At 42.8% G+C, this 19,156-nt stretch overlaps 1 protein-coding gene and 1 long non-coding RNA gene across 2 annotated transcripts in view; one reads left to right on the top strand and one right to left on the bottom strand.

Annotated features, from left to right (window-relative positions):
* Positions 1 to 12,768, top strand: part of LOC147034270 (uncharacterized) — a 38,634-nt gene extending 25,866 nt beyond the window's left edge. Inside the window, exons 7-9 of the mRNA XM_085879656.1 lie at positions 6,142 to 6,249; positions 10,518 to 10,592; positions 11,066 to 12,768. Of these exons, the coding sequence (XP_085735782.1) occupies positions 6,142 to 6,249; positions 10,518 to 10,592; positions 11,066 to 11,215 (333 nt within the window). The 3' untranslated portion in view covers positions 11,216 to 12,768. The remainder of the gene's footprint in view (positions 1 to 6,141; positions 6,250 to 10,517; positions 10,593 to 11,065) is intronic.
* The window catches only part of LOC147034269 (uncharacterized), a 54,326-nt gene that overhangs the window by 25,296 nt on the left and 9,874 nt on the right, over positions 1 to 19,156 (bottom strand). The gene's annotated exons all lie outside the window — the stretch shown is intronic.

The raw sequence follows: 19,156 nt of genomic DNA, 5'->3' as shown, positions 1-19,156 counted from the left end.
TGTCGGAGTGGCGACCCGTCCAGGATTGTACCCAATCGCCAAGGAGACTGCTTCGGCAGCACCAACGCTCTGCACAGAGTATGGTCCCAGTGGTGGTGGTGGTGGTGTATATGTGTGCTCTCCGTGTGCCGCGGAATAAATGTGCATTATATTGTACTGTTTTCCCGTTTCGCTTCGTCTTTTCTTTAATTGAATCTCCATCTTGCTTCACGTAAAGGGTTGGTAGTAGGCTTAATACGCCCGATAATTAATCGGAACCTTCGAGGCCGATGATAACACCGCTCGGTTATCCCGCTAGTACTGAACGGGTCGCTTAAGTGGCCCGTGTCCGGAGTCGACCTGCGGCGAGGTGCGATCGCCCGGTCTACCCTCCGCGTGGGTACTTAGGTAGGTCGAATTTGGCGAACAACCCTATCCCACGCGGGGGCCCGATTGGCACGATCGTGGTGAGGCCGAAAGGCCCACCCGTGACTAGCTCCCGGCGTTAGTCCGAGAGGGTCACGACAGAATTGTCCGTCCGGTGGGCGACGTTCCGCGATTCGAGTTACGTGGCCGTTCACACGCTGGCGGGCGCGAATTCGCAACAATACATACACACACACACACACACACACACACACACACACACACACACACACACACACACACATGCCATTCTCTCTCTCTCTCTCTCTCTCTCTCTCTCTCTCTCTCTCTCTCTCTCTCTCTCTCTCTTTCTCTTTCTCTCTCTCTCTCTCTCTCTCTCTCTCTCTCTCTCTCTCTCTCTCTCTCTCTCTCTCTCTCTCTCTCTCTCTCTCTCTCTCTCTCTCTCTCTCTCTCTCTCTCTCCCCCCTCTCTCTGTCGCTCTGTGGCTTTCTTTGTTCCTTATGCACGGCCACATGTTTTACGTCACGAAACCCAAACTCGGGGTACAAATACAACTTTGTGTGGGGTGTAACACAGGCTATGTGGCTACGGTCTCACGCAGAGATGGGGGGGGGGGGCAAGGGTGGTGTAAATTCTCTATTTAAATGTCTCTCATGGAGCACCACCCAATGGTGGTGGCAGAGGGTATTACAATTTCCTTTTTTTTACCTGGGCAATGCTGAGCTTAAAGCACTATTTGCACGGGTAAATATTTGTCTTCATTTCCTTCTTCTTCTCACCCAAAATTTTTCGGAAATAAAACGACTAATTGGTCTATCAGCGATGCGGCGGACAGGCTCTGTTAGTATAGAAAATGGAGGGTGTGGAAGAATGTCCCAACCTCACTTCTGCACCAAGAACTTCACATTTACCTGGCGATGAGACACTGCATTATCCTGGAGGACTATCAAGCTATCTGAAAACAATTTGGATTGCTTTGATACAGTGATGGACTCATTTTTCTTGCAGCACCTTCATGTAATACACCCCGATCACAACATGATCCTGGAGGCCACAATGGAAGAAGACCGTGATGTGCATCAAGAGCAGTGCTACTTGGCTGTGACAAATGATTTTCTTGATTGGTGACTGTGATGACCGCCATTCAGTAATTTGCCTCTTCATCTGCGAATCAAATGAGTATGCTTGTGTTTCAGCCACTGTCAGGATACATTCCTACAACATCACCAGACTCGATGGCGTAATGTTTAAAATGTCTGCTCTGATTCTGAGAGGCCCGCAGTTCAAATCCCACCCATGTTATACCAAACACTTGAAAAATGGTACTTGCCTCTTCCTTGCTTGATGTTCGGCATTTGAAAAGCATAGAGCACGGACAAACAACAATATGTTGGCAGGCATTGCGCAAGTTTAGTGGGCCTAATGGCCTCCTGCTGCATTGAAATTCCTTGCAATGGAACGCCTATTCATTTATTTCTTTGACATGCCATGCTTGCATTGCCAATGCCGCCGTTGAGCTACACACATCAACGCAAGGTGGAGTGTGGCCAGCTGATCATTATTGAGCACGTGTGGAAGCCACTTAACACAAGCGTTCCTCTTCCCAGTTTTCCGGTCAGTTTATGGAACACACTTGCAGGGGAAAAGGCTGTTTCCTGTCCAATCTCGGTACAGGTGATGCTTCAGTTCCCCTGCAGAACGGCGTCAACCTTCTGAGCGTGTCCCTCGTCAGTCACACAGTCATTGGTCGGCCTTCAAATGTGGCATCTTTGACATCCTCGTGTGGATGACATTCACTCAAGTATATGTTTCCATACGAAGGGGAATGTTCCCCCAAAGCCTTCATATTAAGCTGATGAATCTTACATGAAGGCTATCTCAGCGGAACACGCGTTTTCTAATTGCACTCTACATATGTCCATAAGCAAAAGAAACTCCTCTTCATTGCACCTTCCTTCAAGGCCCAGCAGTTACTGGCAGCAATACCTGCACATTATTGCCCCCAAGTGAAGAAAGTTGACATTCCGACTTGGCATGGTATTTTAAAAGCTGTGCGAGATCATACACATTTAAAAAAAAATTCCCCCCCCCCCCCGTTCATTATTGTTGGTTTACGAGTCAGTAAGTGACCACTATTGGTTCACGAGTCAGTAAGTGACCACTATATTCGTTATGGGTGTGTCTGTCTGTCTGTCTGTCCCGAGCATAGCTCCGTGGGTTTTGATCCGATCCTGATAAAATTTGGGTGGGAGGTATATATCATGATCTAGTTGTGTTTTCCTGAGAATGGGCGTGTTGCGCCCATTATGGGCGGAGCCACGCCCAAAAAACATGTGTTTTTAGGGGATAGCCGATTTCAAGTTACATCTTCTCCGAGGGGGTTTGTCGAATCTGGCAGGGGTTTCAGTATTTGGTTAGCCCAATGGCACCTGCATAGCCCCACGGAGCTCGATTTTTCATTTTCGTCCCAACGTCAAGGTTACAAGGTCACTAACTTAGAAAATGTCAAAAAAAAAATCAATAAATTGGGCATCGAGCTCCGAGGGTTTTCAACTGTTTCGAATGAAAGTTGGTATGCAAGTAGTGCTCTTCGAGTACTACAACTTTCATAATTTATGTTTTTGCCGATTCCCGCCAGTTTGCCCGTGGCATCCCCTCGAAGGTCAAAAAATAAAAAAGGCGAACCGTGTACATTGATCGTGAACCATCGCCGTCTCCAGACTTGTTTTGCATTTATATTGTCTGGAATACACTTACCGGGCGTAGTGGCGTGCGCCTGTAATCCGGCGACTCGGAGGCTTGGGTTGGAGGATCGCTTGAGGACGGGGGCTCTGCACTGGGCAGGGTGTAGAGCAGCCCGGAATCATGGCGAAACCCAAATCCTGATCCCTGTGTCGTAAGAGGCGACCAGGGTTGCGTCAGGAAGGGCATCCGGCGTAAAACCTGTGCCAAATCAGTATGCGGATCATAACGGATGATCCGCTGTGGCAACCCCTAACGGGAGCAGCCGAAAGATGAACAACAACAACATTGTCTGGAATACACTTGTTATTATTGTCAGCATGAGCTACTGATTCCTGACACATGTTGGACCCCAAAAAAAGAGTGCCCTCTTCCTGTAAATGATCATGGAAGTATGTTCCGGATGAATCGTTGTTGCATAAAATGTAACAGGGTCTTATTTGGTGATTTTGGCTCCCAAGTTTTTCATCATTCCCTGTTTTTCATCCTCCCGAGGAGTTTAACATCCCATGATTACCCACAATGTATATTGTTACGAATTCGCGCCCGCCGGCGTGCGATCGGCCGCATACCTCTAATCGCAACCGCGTCGCCCACCGGACGGACAATTTACTCATGACTTTCTGGAGCTAACGCCGGAACCCTGTCACGGGTGGGTCTTCAACCCCACCACGGCCGTGCCAATTGTCTACCCGCGCAAGATAGGGTCACTCGCCGAATTCGATATACCTATGTACCTGCGCGGGGAGCCGACCAAGCAGCCGTACCTCGACGCAGGTCGGCTTGGGACACGAACCGCTTAAGCGGTCCGTTCCGTTCTGCAGTGATAACCGAGTGGGTATTATCGCCGACCTCGCCGGATCCGATTCTATTTAACGGGCGTTTGAAACCCCACTATTTATTACGCGATGCAAGATGGCATTTTCAATAGGGGAAAGAGGACGCTACGAACGGGATACATTCAAACAAAGCACATTTATTTTACACGTACACATATACAGTCAATCATGCAGGCAAACAAAAGCAATCACGTGACATATGCAAAGGAAAAGCACGACGACCGAATATAATTAATAAATGTACGGTCACTTAGGCAGTTTTTACTTCTCAGGACACGGCGCCACAAGATTCACTAAAAAGGAAGGAAAGGGCCACCCTCATAGACGAGAGTGGCAGACAGGGTCTGTGGACCTTTATAGTGCGTGACCCTTGGTTGACCGAATGAGCTCGCGAGACCGATGCGGCTTACTCGCACCCTTGAGGTGCGACGATGGGCAGGTCGCGACGTCTGCTCCCCACGGCCACCAGGACAGCCGCGCCTGATTGCGGCCTTGCGACGGCGAGGTGATCCGGGCCCCGGCCGGCAACGCGGTTGAGAGGAACGAACGGGTCTTTTAGTGTTCTGTCAGAGTTGATGCTCTATAAAAGTTGATGCTCTATAAGAGTCGAATGCTCCAAGACCCCGTCCGTTCTTCAGCGATGCGCGAACCGCGCCGAGGTCCGATCACCTCTGACTGCCTTGACGCTGCAAAGCTCTCCCCAGCTGTGGTCTCCACGCAGCTCCTTGGCTTTCTCCGACTGACTCTCCAGACTTTGGGCTCCACTTGGCTCTCCGACCCCTCCAGATTGCCTCGAAGCTCCGTTCTGCTCGCCCTTATATAGGGCTGGGGGGGACGAGATTTGGCCTTTGCTCTCTGACCCTTGACCCCGCGCGGAAAGTGGACGTGGTAGAGATTACCGGCCCTCTGGATCCGATTCTCCGAGACGAAGCTTCCACACAAAGCGGACGTGGTAGAAATCAACACCCTTCGACCCCCACAGGCCCCGCCCCTTTCTCCCCTGTGATCCGTTTTTCGAGGCGAAGCTTCCACACAAAGCGGACGTGGTAGAAATCATCAGACTTGCGCTGCACGGCGAGAGAACCCTTGCCTCTCCCTGCAGTGATGCCATTTCATCGGATCCCACCACTGCTGGCGCAAAGATGGTGTCGTTTCGGGAACGAAGGTAAGGCGATGTTTGTGGCGTGGAGATGTTGACGGTTGCTGGCGGAGTTGTGAGAATGGCGTAGTTGTTGAGAGGCAGGTGTGGTTGTGGTTGCTGTTGTGGTTAAGGGGAGTGATGTTGGTTGTTGTGATGGTTGTGGAGATGTGGTTAGTTCAAAATAACGATAGAAAAAGAAAAACCTACCTCAAAGGGTCGCAGCCCATTAAACAACGGTGGGGAAATCTAACTGAACACAGACTTATCGATCTAACTGAACTACGGACCTTTATGGTGTTCTGCGAATTTCCACAGCCGTAACAATATTAACCTCCGCCACCGAAGGTGAATGAGGTTCTGTTTTCACCCCTTTCTGTTTGTCTGTCTGTTTGTCTGTCTGTTTGTGTACAGGATATCTCAAAAAGTTGTTGAGGGATCCGGATGAAATTTTGTGGACAGGTTCAGTGTGTGACAAGGATGAACTGATTAGATTTTGGTGAAGATTCGGATCCAGATCTGGCTACTCGAATTTTTGAAGTGATTCTTCACCATTGAGAGATCGGGCGAAACCGATATATAGCACGATATCTCAAAAAGTTGTGGATGGATTTGGATTAAACTTGGTGGACATGTTGGGTGTGTGACAAGGAAGAATTGATTCAATATTGCTGAAGATCCGGATCCGGATCTGATATTTTTTTCAGTGATTCTTCACCATTGAGAGATAGGGCCAAAAACTATATCGTCCTGTACAGCATGATATTTCAAAAATGTATTGGGCCCGATATGTTCTCACGGATCAGGCATTACGTGGTGGAGGTATGCGCTCTCCCGAGTGCCCTTATAGTTTCGATTTGTTGTGATCTTGATAAATTCCAGACATCGTCAGGGCAGGGATCTGGAATTTGGTAACGGCACCGGCACACAATGGCTCCCCTCTTGAAACGTTGAACTTTTAACGCCCACAAGCGAATGCCCGAAGAATCCTTCAGAAAAAGAGTTGGGAGTGTTAAAAAGATAACATCTTTCACTTGGAATTGTGATCTCTTTCAGAAAAACTACCTGATCATTATCGCGGTGAGTCCAAAGTACCGGGACGATGTGGAGTCGGTGAATGACAGCGATGACCACAGTCTTCAAACAAGATTTATTTACCAGCAGGTGAACTGGCATTTATATCATACCCATAGAGGGTCCAATTTGTTAAAGTCAAGGCCAAGCTGAGATGCCAAATGCCTGTATTGCTGATAAATGCTATCATTTTAATACCTATCATTCCCGAATAATGACTGCTTTGCCATTCGGCCTTGTTTATTGTACCACAACAGGTTTTGTTGAGTTGGTGAAATATAATGATCTGCAAAGACTGCTAATGCCTTACATTTTGCTGGATTTTCTTCTTTTTCTTGAATTTTTTTTACTTATTTACCTTTAACTATTCCTCCCTTATTGTCCTTGCTGGAGGATAGGATATTACATTTGAGTTCGTTTGTCTGTTTGTTATGTCGAAAACTGAAAATTTGAACTTTTAATGCTCACAAGCAAAGATCCTTCAGAAAAAGGGTCGGTGTCGGTCTGTCTCGTTTGTTATGGCTCGGCTCGGCTCGGTATTTACTGTGAGTGCGATTAGATAACTCGCGAACGCTTTCAGCTGTCTTAGTCAAACTTTCCCAGAGGATTCTGGAGGCCATAAGTGAGGCTGTCAATGGCTTTTGACTATATGTCAAAGGTCAAGGTGGCAGTGACGTCATTTGCATAAAACAGATCCGACCAAAAGTTTTTTTTTTGCTACGTGACATCGATCGAGCTTGATACAAATGAGTTGGAAGACATCACCTAGAAATTCCGAGCAGATTTGATAATCCCATCGTTATTAAAACACAAGATTTCTGTCGGGGCTGGGGGGTCCGTTGACGTATAATGTCGTTTCCATGGCAACGCAGTCACCCATGTTAAAGTATTGGGTTTTTTTTAATGGGAGAAAAAAAGACGATAACTCGGAAACGCTTCAAGATACAGGGATCAAGTTGCAACCATGTTCAAAGGTCAAGGTGACATTGACATCATTTGCATGATTTTCATCATACCACCTGACATATTCTTGTTTTTTGGTTTGTCTGTCTGCACAGAATGGGCTCATGTCGGCTACAAACGCCACCTAGTGGAAGCCAGTAGTACACATTATCTTTTTTCAACCGATAAAGTACGTACAATTAGAATGTGAGTACGTCAATAACATACATATGATAAAACCACACAAAACAAGTCTGGGTGAGGGATTGCTCGTAATTAACCTCCGCCATCTTCGAAGATGGATGTAGGTTACTGTTTTCACCCCTTTCTGTTTATTTGTTTGTTTGTTTGTGAACAGTATTACGGAAAAACTCCTCGACGGATTTCGACGAAACTTGGTGGGGGTGGGGTTAGGTATGGTCCAAGGATCATGCCATTAAATTTTGAACTTTGTCCCCCTCCCCCCAAAAAGAAAAAAATGTTAGAGAAAAAAAAATTTTTTTTTGCATTTCTACATGTTTTAAGTGATTTCCAACCCCCCCCCCAAAAAATAGAGAATTTTTTTTTTGCATTTCTACATGTTTTAAGTGATTTTGAACCCCCCCAAAAATTGTTACCCCCCCCCAAAAAAAATTGTTAGAGAAAATTTTTTTTTTTGCATTTCTGCATATTTTAAGTGATTTCCAACCCCCCCCCCAAAAAATTGTTACCCCCCCAAAAAAGATTTTTTTGCATTTCAACATGTTTTAAGTGATTTCCAACCACCCCACCCAATTTTTTTACCCTCCCCTCCCAAAAAAAATAGAGAAATTTTTTTGCATTTCTACATGTTTTAAGTAATTTCGAACCCCCCCCCCAAAAAAAATTGTTAGATAAATTTTTTTGCATTTCTACATGTTTTGTCATTTCCAACCCCTCCAAAAATTGTAACCCCCCAAAAAAAATTGTAAGAGAAAATTTTTTTTGCATTTCTACATATTTTAAGTGATTTCGAACCCCCCCTAAAAAAATTGTTTGAGAAAAAAATATATTTTTTGCATTTTTACATGTTTTTAGTGATTTTCAACCCCCCCCCCAAAAAAGTTTTTTGCATTTCAACATGTTTTAAAGTGATTTCCAACCCCCCACACAATTTTTTTTACCCCCCCAAAAAATAGAGAATTTTTTTGCATTTCTACATGTTTTAAGTGATTTCGAACCCCCCCCCCAAAAAAAATTTAGATAATTTTTTTTGCATTTCTACATGTTTTGTGATTTCCAACCCCCAAAAATTGTTACCCCCCCCCCAAAAAAAATTGTTAGAGAATTTTTTTTTTTTGCATTTCTACATATTTTCAGTGATTTCCAACCCCCCACCCAAAAAAATTGTTTGAGAAAATTTTTTTTTGCATTTTTACATGTTTTTAGTGATTTCCAACCCCCCCCGAACAAAATTGTTCCCTCCCCCCAAAAAAACAATTTTTTTTTGCATTTCCACATGTTTAAAGTGATTTCCAACCCCTCCCAAAAAAAATTGTTGGAGAAAAAAAATTTTTGCAACTTTTTTTTCAACAAAATTTAGATTTTTTTTTTTGCATTTTTACATGTTTTAAGTGATTTCCAACCACCCCGCCCAATTTTTTTTACCCTCCCCTCCCAAAATAATAGAGAATTTTTTTTTTGCATTTCTACGTTTTAAGTGATTTCGAACCCCCCCCCAAAAAAAATTGTTAAGAGAAAAATTTTTTTTTTTGCATTTCTACATATTTTAAGTGATTTCCAACCCACCCCCCCCCCAAAAAAAATTGTTTGAGAAAAAAATATATTTTTTGCATTTTTACGTTTTTAGTGATTTCCAACCCCCCCCCAAAAAAGTTTTTTGCATTTCAACATGTTTTAAAGTGATTTCCAACCCCCCACCCAATTTTTTACCCCCCAAAAAATATTGTTAGATAAATTTTTTGCATTTCTACATGTTTGAAGTGATTTCCAACCCCCCCCAAAAATTGTTACCCCGCCCCAAAAAAATTGTTAGAGAAAATTTTTTTTTTGCATTTCTACATATTTTAAGTGATTTCCAACCCCCCACCCAAAAAAAATTGTTTGAGAAATTTCTTTTGCATTTTTACATGTTTTTAGTGATTTCCAACCCCCCCCCGAAAAAAATTGTTCCCCCCCCCAAAAAAATTTTTTTTTTGCATTTCTACATGTTTTAAGTGATTTCCAACCCCTCCCAAAAAAAATTGTTGGAGAAAAAAAATTTTTGCAACTTTTTTTTCAACAAAATTTAGATTTTTTTTTTGCATTTTTACATGTTTTAAGTGATTTCCAACCCCCCCCCCCAAAAAAAAATGGAGAAAAGGACTATAACTCTCAGCACTGTTGACATATTTAATGAATAAGATATAAGGTTCACTTGAGTGACCCAGCAGTATTGGCGGTGGAGGTTTTGCACTCTCCCGAGTGCTCCCCCTCTAGTTTTTGTCTGTTTCTATGCCAGTGGTTTTCGTTCCCCACTGGTGCCATGTTGTTTATCAACTCTATAACCTGTTTCCTAAAGTCTGGCATTGGCTTATTGGTTAGGGTAGTGGCTTGGGATCCTCAGGTTATGAGTTCAAGTCCCATTTGCTGTTGAATCAACACCAGGGGGTTGACTCAGCCTGTTATCCTTCTGAGGTTGGTGAAATAAGCACCAGTGTACTGGTCATAGGGGCAATGTATCAGTGGCATAGCCACACCCCGAGCCAGTGATGCAACCAGCAGCCAAAAAGGCTGGACTTCGAGGGAACCTGTTTCCTGGCATCCTGGATCAACCTTTCTGTCTTTTTGATGAGATTTTTCTTTTAAGATTCTCTCGCCTTTTTGGACACGCACACATTGGATCTCAAATGTAACTGTGGTTTTATTTGTTGAACTTCCATTATTATTTGTACTTGCACAAAAACTCCAGCTGATATAATGTTCATGTTGAATATATAATAGCCACGAAAGACGATTGTTGGTGTGAACTTTTACAAACTCGTACGATCATTGCATGCTGCCCCTTTTGAGTGATAGCTTGAGGTATGGGCCTGGACTCGTGGATGATGGTGCACAATCCGACACTCTTTTTTATCATGGTGAATAACCAGGATGGACGTTTGATACTTTGACATAAGTTTAAAGACGCACTCCATTCCTACCCCAGCTGTTTAGCTTCCACTCTCTACAAAGCCATTCATGAATTGACGCCAACCTACTTAGAAGTCACATATTAACCAATTTATGTCAAATCACATGGTTTGCTTTTTACATGTCGATCTACATTGAAAATTAACAATGAAAATGAAATTGCCATCAACTTCCTCACCCTCAAACCTCCCACCCACCCACCCCCCCCCCACTTCACCTTCTCCCTGGGTCAACTTTTTTTTCTAACTTGCACCTGTTTTTGGCAGTTGGTAAGTGAATACATCTCAAATGGCAGCAAGAATTTCCGTTTGATCCCCGTGCTGTTTCCGGGCTCCCACAAGGTGAGGTCATGATGGTCATGACAGTGACCTCAAAGGGTTTGATGGGGGTCAGAAGAACTTGCATATTCTTTGTTCAGTTGTTTCAATTAAATAACTGAAAATCAAAACGTTGATGCAAGTGAAGGCTGTCGATTCACAGATGCATGACTGGCAATAGAACACAATTCTGATGGATAATTTTGTTGCTGCATACTGATCTAGGAAGGTGGTTTGTGATAAGCAACACAAACAAAGCAACACATTAACGAACAAGAAATTTAACTTTTAGCATTCTTTCTTTCTGTGCCCCCCCTCTTGGAAGTTGGTTGTGGGGAGAAAAAAAGGGGGGGGGGAGTTCAGACTGGTGTTGGGGGAGGGTTGGTGGGAAAATCTCACTTTATTCAAGTGCGTAATAAATGTATTGTCCTTTACTCCCTTGACCACCATGATAGTACCCTCTCAGCACTGCTATATGCTCCCCCTCACCCCCACAGGATCACATCCCAACATGGCTGAAAAACACAATCAGCTACCAATGGCCCCAAAACCAAGAGGACATCTTGCGCCGGGTTTGCCGGATTGAGAAGTACTCCATCCCACCACCTGGCCCCTTGCCTATCATTGTGTCAAAAAGCCTTGGCTGAGACTCAAAGGAGACTGCCATTTCTGCTTGATCGGTGATGGGTCATGAGAATTGTGATGATAGTTGGGGATAGGGTTGTGAGTGGGTCTTGGTTGTTTGAAATTGCTTCCGTTTCACAAGCTGCTTGATAAATTGACCTCATCGACGATAACGTCAGCCACCTCAGCAGAAATATAATTGTTGATGTCCAGTGTACTATTGTAGGGTGCCAAGATAGCTCAGCGGCTGCATGCTTGCCTCTCCGCTGTGTCTGCTTCAGGCTTTGATCTCTCCAGAGTTGCATTAGATTGACACTACAGTCTGGTTTAGTGCCAGCAGGGACGCTGCATTGTGAAGTAGCATCTTCGGAAAATGACATTGAGCTGCAAGCTGTCCCATGTGCAGTGTACAGTAGATGCTGAATGTCCAAATTTATATCCTTTCTGCTGCATGACTACCTGAGTAGGCTCTCAGGTGGTGTTTGCTTTTTGTGATCAGATCGGCAGTGAGATAGTTGTTATTTTCCAGCAAGTGTAGTTCAAGCGCAGGATTTACTTCTTTTTATTTTCATTTTTTCTACCAAAATACGGACTGATTTCACCGAAAATGCTGATGACATACGAGACTTTTAAAAGGAACTGTTCTCGTATAATTGCAAGTAAAACCTAAGATGATAGAATAGTGAGAAAACTTTTTGGTTTGTTTTGTTCCTCAGAAATGTAAATGTATTCCAGTGGATTACTTCTCTTAAATTGATGTAGATTATTGTAAAAACACAGTGCTCCTTTAGTAAAGGTACAATTTAAAAACTAATAAGGCAATCCATCCATCCATCGCGACCATACTCTGTGCAGAGCGTTGCTGTTGCCTAAGCAGTCTCCTTGGCCATTGGGTACAATCCTGGACGGGTTGCCACTCCGACACAGGATACGAGCAAGCTGGCACTCATTTTGCCGACCTCGGAAGGATGACAGGCAGAGTCAGCCCCACCTGGTATTAATTCAACAGCCAAGTGGGATTTGAACTCAGGATCATAGGATCCCAAGCCCACCACCCGTACCATTAAGCCGACACCAGGCATAATAAGGCAATGTATGACATATTCCAGCTTTCTTCACGAGTCAAAGTAAACCTGTCTATTTGCTTTTCGTCCCTTCTGGCAAACGATTGTTCTGCAACACAAAATCGAGATTTTGTTTCTAACATTTATATAATCTTCCTCGGTGCACGGGGTTTTGTTTGCATAAGCCAAGTGGCCGCATGATATAGGTTTTAGGGTACCGTGCTCTTCGCTTTAAACTGTGCAATGGATACATGGCTTATTGTACGTACTATTTGCCTTTTATTATTGTTGTTACCATGATTGTTATTGATTTTGAAAATACAGAATCAGATTCGAAGGCTTAAATCTGAAATGTGCAAGTTCGTGGATAAAGAGTTCCATTATCCTGCAAATTTGTGGACCATAGTGAACCATAGTCACATGATAAGTGCCTGAGTCATTTGATCATTCTAATGTGGTTTTGTTGCACTGTAAAACATGTTCTTTGGTGTGAACTAAATGGTTTTAAAGTTGTTGTTTTTTCTCGATAAATCTGACTCCGTAAACGAAAAACACACCAACAAATAGTACGAGTGGAACACGTTTTCCAAGGCAACTGTGATAGAGTTAAACAGGATGCTGTGATTTGTTTTCTATGTTTAACAGAGGCAGGCGGTAACAACTTATCATATCAGAAGTTTATCAGCTTAAGATGCACTTTAGTTACTCTTCCATGGGCGTCGGTCGATCGGTAGGGGACGGTAGGGGGTGGGGGCACATGTTTCCCTTCACATTTTTAGGGGGGGAGGGCAGCATCTTGATTGTTCCCCCCACTTTTTGGGCAAAAAACAAAAATTGTGTGTACTCACGAAGGATTGTGAAGCAGTTTTCCTTGCAATTGATTTAATACAATTTTTGACACGTTTGAATGAGCGATTAATTACTTAGAGAGTGGAATATTAATAGATTCTATGCTTTTTGGGGACATTGTTTCCTGAATGCCATTTGGCCCGAACAGAATTAATTGTATTTGGCCGCAACTGCTCCATAGTACGCGTGGACCAGGACTTGAGAGCACTACTTGACAGCACTTAAGAGATTGTCTAGTTTCATCATCATCATCATCATCATCATCATCATCATCATCATCATCATCATTAAAATACACAATCTGGTGTCTGTCTTTGGTTGATACACTCGGTCGTTAGTTATCCAATCTCAACTAAACTTGCCAGTGGACTGAGGGTCTATCATAAGACAAAGGTCCATACATCACACGACAAAGGTTGTAGCTACTTGATTTGCCTACCTCCCCAGGGATTCTGAAGGGAGGAGGGGGGGAGTCAATGCAAATTCTCTATGTAAATGTGTGCTGTGGAGCACCATTGCTGGTGGGAGAGCATCGTGCGACAGGCCTTCCATCTCAATAGTTTTTGCCTTAATTTTACATTTTCAGACATTATTTTCAGTCTATTGTGTTGCATTAGATTCGACTGCCAATGATCCAGAGGAATTCTGATGTTTCATTTGACTTTTCAGTCTTGGAAAAACATTGGCAGTATGTCGTGTCATTTGTGACATACAACTGCTGTTCTCACCACTTGTTCCCTTGATTTGACATTGAGGTCATTTGACTGTTGTTCCTATTCCTTTTGCCAATTTTGATTTTTAGCTCACCTGGGCTTTAGTCCAGTGAGTTTATGTGATCGAGCAGTGAGTGAGTCAGTCAGTCAGTCAGCCAGTCAGTCCGTAAACACTTCAGTCATTATCACTTGAACCAAACACACCACTTTGATGAAACTTGGCCACAAGCTTCATCTTCTTCTTCTTCCTCTTTCGGCTTGCTCCCGTTAGGGGTCGCCACAGCGGACCAACTGTCTCCATTTAACCCGGGCCTCGACCGATCCGGTATGGAAATTCGTTTTGTTGTCCGCATACTGATTTGGCATAGGTTTTTACGCCGGTTGCCCTTCCTGACGCAACCCTGGTCGCCTCTTACGACACACAGGGATATGGTACACCTATTCTAACCGGGGCATACACCGGGCCCAGTACAACTGGTGCTCATTTCGCCGACCTCGGAAGGATGGCAGGCTGAGTCAACCCCCTGGTGTTTTCGACTTGGTTTATATATATTTATATATATATATATATACACATTATATATATATACACATATATATATATATATATACATATACATATACATACATATATTAATTCAGTGTCCCAACGGGGCTTGAACTCAGGACCTCTTGGGTCCCAAGCCACTGCCCTTACCACTGCGCCAACACCAGGCTTAGCGGCCACAAGCTTCATATCTGATGCCAAACAAAGGTATATTGACCACATCAAAATCTAAGCTCATTAAAGGGGTCTATTGGAGGTGTCAGTTGACCCCCCAAAAGAGGTATTTGCTCTCTTCTCCGAAACTACATAATTTCGATGAAACTTGGCCATGACCTTCATCACCCGTGATGTACCAAACTGGATTGATCGCATGAAAATGTGTGCTCATTAAAGGGGTCTATGGGAAGGGGGGGGGGAGGTTGACCCCCTAAAATAGGCATTTGCTCTCTTCTCTGAAACTGCACACACAATTTCAATGAAACTTGACAACAACCTTCATCACCTGTGATGTACTAAAGTTTGTTCATGGAATTAAAAAAATCATGGTCTAAGAGGGTCTGTGGGGGGTTTGAGTGACATGTTCCTGATCCAGGTGAGCTTTCGGACACATAGTCCTATGTTTTTTGATTGTTCCTATTCCTTTATTTTTTGGATTGCACACAAAATAAAGTTGACCCTCCCCCAATCCCCGCAAAAAAGTTTTTCCAGAATAGGCAGCACAAGCAGCCATAAAGTGCCGAGAATCAAAAAATTCCCAGGGCTTGCAGACCCCATGCCAGATTGGCTTTGTGTGATGCACTCACATGCCCCCCCCCAACTTTTCCGTAGCAATGGACATCCTTGTACTCTTGCATGATTGACAATAGTGGTCGGCCTAGCAGGATATCTTGAAAGTATACACACTTGCCTTTGATCTTTCCAGCCTGTGTTTGAATCTCGATCCAGCTGCTAAACTGTCATTCTGGTGTTTTGCATGGATGGCGAATATAATCAATGTAATGCATCGTCCATCCAATGGACATTATACCAGAAGACCGATCTGCCATCAGTGGACATTATAGATCCCATGGTGTATTTCATGAGCAGCAGGGAAGTTATTGCCGGTGCCATGAACAAAATCCAAATTCCCACCACATTCAGTCAAACGTTGGGTTTGGCTACCCGGTTCGTGAAAGACTTTGACCAAATACGTCCCACGGCGAAGCCCACGAGAAGAGATAAATAACGGAGGCCATTAAGGAAGTCGTAGACTGATCATGGTGACACCAATGGTGTGGTTTGTTGCTACCTATGGTGCACTTTTTAAATTATAATAAGTGTTGGGGCAACTGATTGACAATTTTGTTTAATTCAGAATGTCCTTCTTTTCATTGCAATAAGCTTCTCATGCTCCTTAAAAAGCCAATTGGGTATTTTAAAATGGAGAATATTTGGAGCTTATATTCCTGTATTTATAGGAAGTGAAGATTTGCTTTTTTGTTTTCTCTTTGTAATCTTGAAGCTGCTTATATCATGATGTGTGTAAATATTTGTCACTCGAGGTGTGCAAGTGTGCATTCAATTAAAGGCTATCAGCTGGGGCTGTACGACTTCTTTAAAATATCTTGATCATTGCAAAAAAACATCCTTACAAATCAAACTTGAATGGCACTCGGTAGAAGGCATACCTCCACCAGGTGAGCATTTTACGTTTTGCATCCCACCGATAGGCCGGCCGGGTCTGGATCCTGACCTGAACCAAAAACTTATCGGATTGTTCTATTCACCGAACCAAATAGTCCACCTCGTTTTATCATAACTCGTCCACAACTTTTTGAAATATCGTGATATATATCGGTTATGGCCCCATCCCTCAATGGCGAAGATTTAATTAGAAAATTAAAAAAATTCTCAAATCTGGGTCTGGATATGGATCTTCACCAAAATCAATTCGATTTGGCCTTGACACATACCTAACATGTCCACCAAGTTTCGTCCAATCCATCCATAACTCTGAGATATCGTGCTATATATCCTTTTCAGACTCATCATTTGATGGTGAAGAATTGCTTTAAAAATTATCCTGTTCAGATCCAGATCTTCACCAAAATCTAATCATTTCATCCTTATCACACCCAATCTGTCCACCAAATTAGGTCTGAATCCATCCAAAACTTTTTGAGATATCCTGTTCACAGACAGACAGACAGACAGACAGGGATGAAAACATAACTAGAGAGTTCATAGAACACCTTACTCCATGCAGTGTTGATAAAAAGGACATGGGAAGGGTCTTTTAAACTTTTGCCTTGCTTTTCCAAGCACAATCTATATTTCCTAAGAGTCGCAATTTTGTCTGACTATTGATATTCCCCAACACTGAGAGCATGAGTGGAAATTTGATTGGCCGAGATGGCCTAACACGACATTCTATTTTGTCCAAGTACTGCTAAACTGCAGGATTTTAGAAGTGCCAACAATATGATTTATGTTCTCCAGTGTTGAAGTATACAAGTCAACTGAAGTAAAATTAAGGTTTTAAGGGGTTCGAGGAAAATTTTTTTGCAAAGTTTGCCACTGTTGATGCAGCATCTTTTACACCACCTTATTTAACACGTTACATTAATTATTCGAGCCTGTTGTTTGTGTCCTTTATGACATCTCTAAAACAGTAAGGTTCCTGTTTGGAATGATTTATTCATTGAAGTCCATTCTGTTTTCTTTATTCATTGTCATTATTTTTTATTTTCTTTTATTTATTTTACTCTCTATTTTGCTCTTTCTTTATCTATCTCTCCAAAGAGAAGTGAATTCTTACAGAAAGTTTTCTGGAAGGCTCACTTGGCTGTGCCTGGATGGGTTTGAGATTTGTGGAGTGGTGGCTGAAAGCCGAATCCTATCCAGGTTCCTCTTGATGACTTCATCTTTACTCTTTGCTTATTCGGGTTCCTTTTGATTACTCCAATGCAGTATTTGGTGTACCGTTTGATTATAATTTTGTTTGACTGCCAGACAGGCAGACGGACTGAAATAAATTACCTTACTCCTCTGTGCGAAAGCGCACTCTGGTTGAGTTTCCGTAAAATTTTAAATATTTGGAGCCAAAGTACTTCTCAACTGCAGGTTCGTGTTCCTGTTCTGCTTCATGTACGACACCATTCAAAATATATAATTAAATTGAAATTAAGGAGCTCCTCGATCATAGACTGATGGCTGTAGAGAGACAGAGTGAGTGAACTATATGCTTAAACCTGCTTTTTGCTTTGTGTACTGGATCATAATTTTGCCTTATGTAATGCTAATAATAAACAAGAAAAAGAGCAATCAGAGAAAGCAGACCCTTGCCAGGACTTCTTTTGAGTGGTGTATTTTTAAAAAAATAGGTTTGAAGGTAATATGGCTGCCAACCATGTGACCTATGATATCATATGTATGAACCTTTTGTTCCTCATGGACAGGCGGTCATACGTGTAAAGTTTTGCCTCGATCTGTTCAGCCACTTCAGAGAAGAAGATTTTTGAAGGTTAAAAAAAATATATATATATATATATATATATATATATATATATATATATATATATATATATATATGGCTGCCGAATCATGTGACTGATGATGTAATGAATTTTTTTCTGTGGACCATTTTATCCCTACATGACCCTCAAAAAATTTCATACTGATCAGCTGTGGCATTCTACATATGCAATTATTACATCATAACGAGGGCACCTATGACTCATAAAAAACCAAACTAATTCCCCATGAGCAGTACTTACTATGTGCCAAGTTTCAATTATTTCCTGGGTGTGGTTTCAGAGATACAGAGGTCCAAAGTTTTTCTGTTTTCCCAATATGGCTGCCACACCACATGACCTATGACGTCATAATTATCATTACAACATTCTACATGAGTAGTCGCAACAATAGTGGAAATTTCGTCTCAATCCAACAAGAGATTGCGGAGAAAAACATGAAAGTTCTGTGGCTGACAAACAAACAGACAGACAAACGGACCAAAATGTAATTCCCTCTCCTTTGGCGAGGGTAACAAGTTCGTTTCTGACATTCCTGCCCTAATACAGTCACTGAGGCTCGTATCACCGTTTATATCCTTCCACAGGTGATTTGGAGTCGTTTTGGTTCCCCCCCCCCCCCCCCGAGTGACTATCTCTTTATTATATACGAGACATAATCTCTTCCACACCCCATCTCCCACATTGACAAAATAAATATTGGAAAGGTGTAATTTAACTAACTTGCAGCACACAATGATTCTGGTGTCTTTGGCATGGAAAGGTGATGATCTCTTTATGATGCAACTAGACATTTATACCCATCGCTTTGTTGACAGATTTAAACAAAAGACGGCATGTTGTACTTCACAAACATTCTGCTCTATTCACTCCATAATTTACCCGAGGTTATCTTCCATCTGCTTGGAAGTCAGCAAACATCACCTTCGTCAGCCATCCTTGCTGCTGAAATATGGCGTGAGTCAAAAAAATCACCTACGCTTCACTGCGAAGCTCCGTGTGTATGGTTTGGTTTGAACCTCTGCTTAAAATGAGTGAAATGAAACATTTTGAAAACTTTGAATTATTCTCACTCAGATTTGAACATCACCGTAATGCAAATCTTATCAAGTTGTTTAAATTCCTCTATATAAGAAGATGATTTGTCGAAGGAGATACCACCAGGTGTTGCTTTATGAAACACATTTACAGCAAGAGAATAGAGAATCGGGGTCTTGGGGGGGGGTCACCCTGAACTTCCTCCCCCAGATATGCCACCCAGACAGAAGCCAGACTTGGG

Source organism: Eptatretus burgeri, chromosome 1, assembly GCF_056783735.1.
Source record: "Eptatretus burgeri isolate ZD-2024b chromosome 1, Ebu_testis_v1, whole genome shotgun sequence".
In the NCBI taxonomy this organism is placed as follows: domain Eukaryota; kingdom Metazoa; phylum Chordata; class Myxini; order Myxiniformes; family Myxinidae; genus Eptatretus; species Eptatretus burgeri.
Note: the sequence above shows the minus strand (reverse complement) of the source record. Positions and strands in the feature narration are given on the sequence as shown.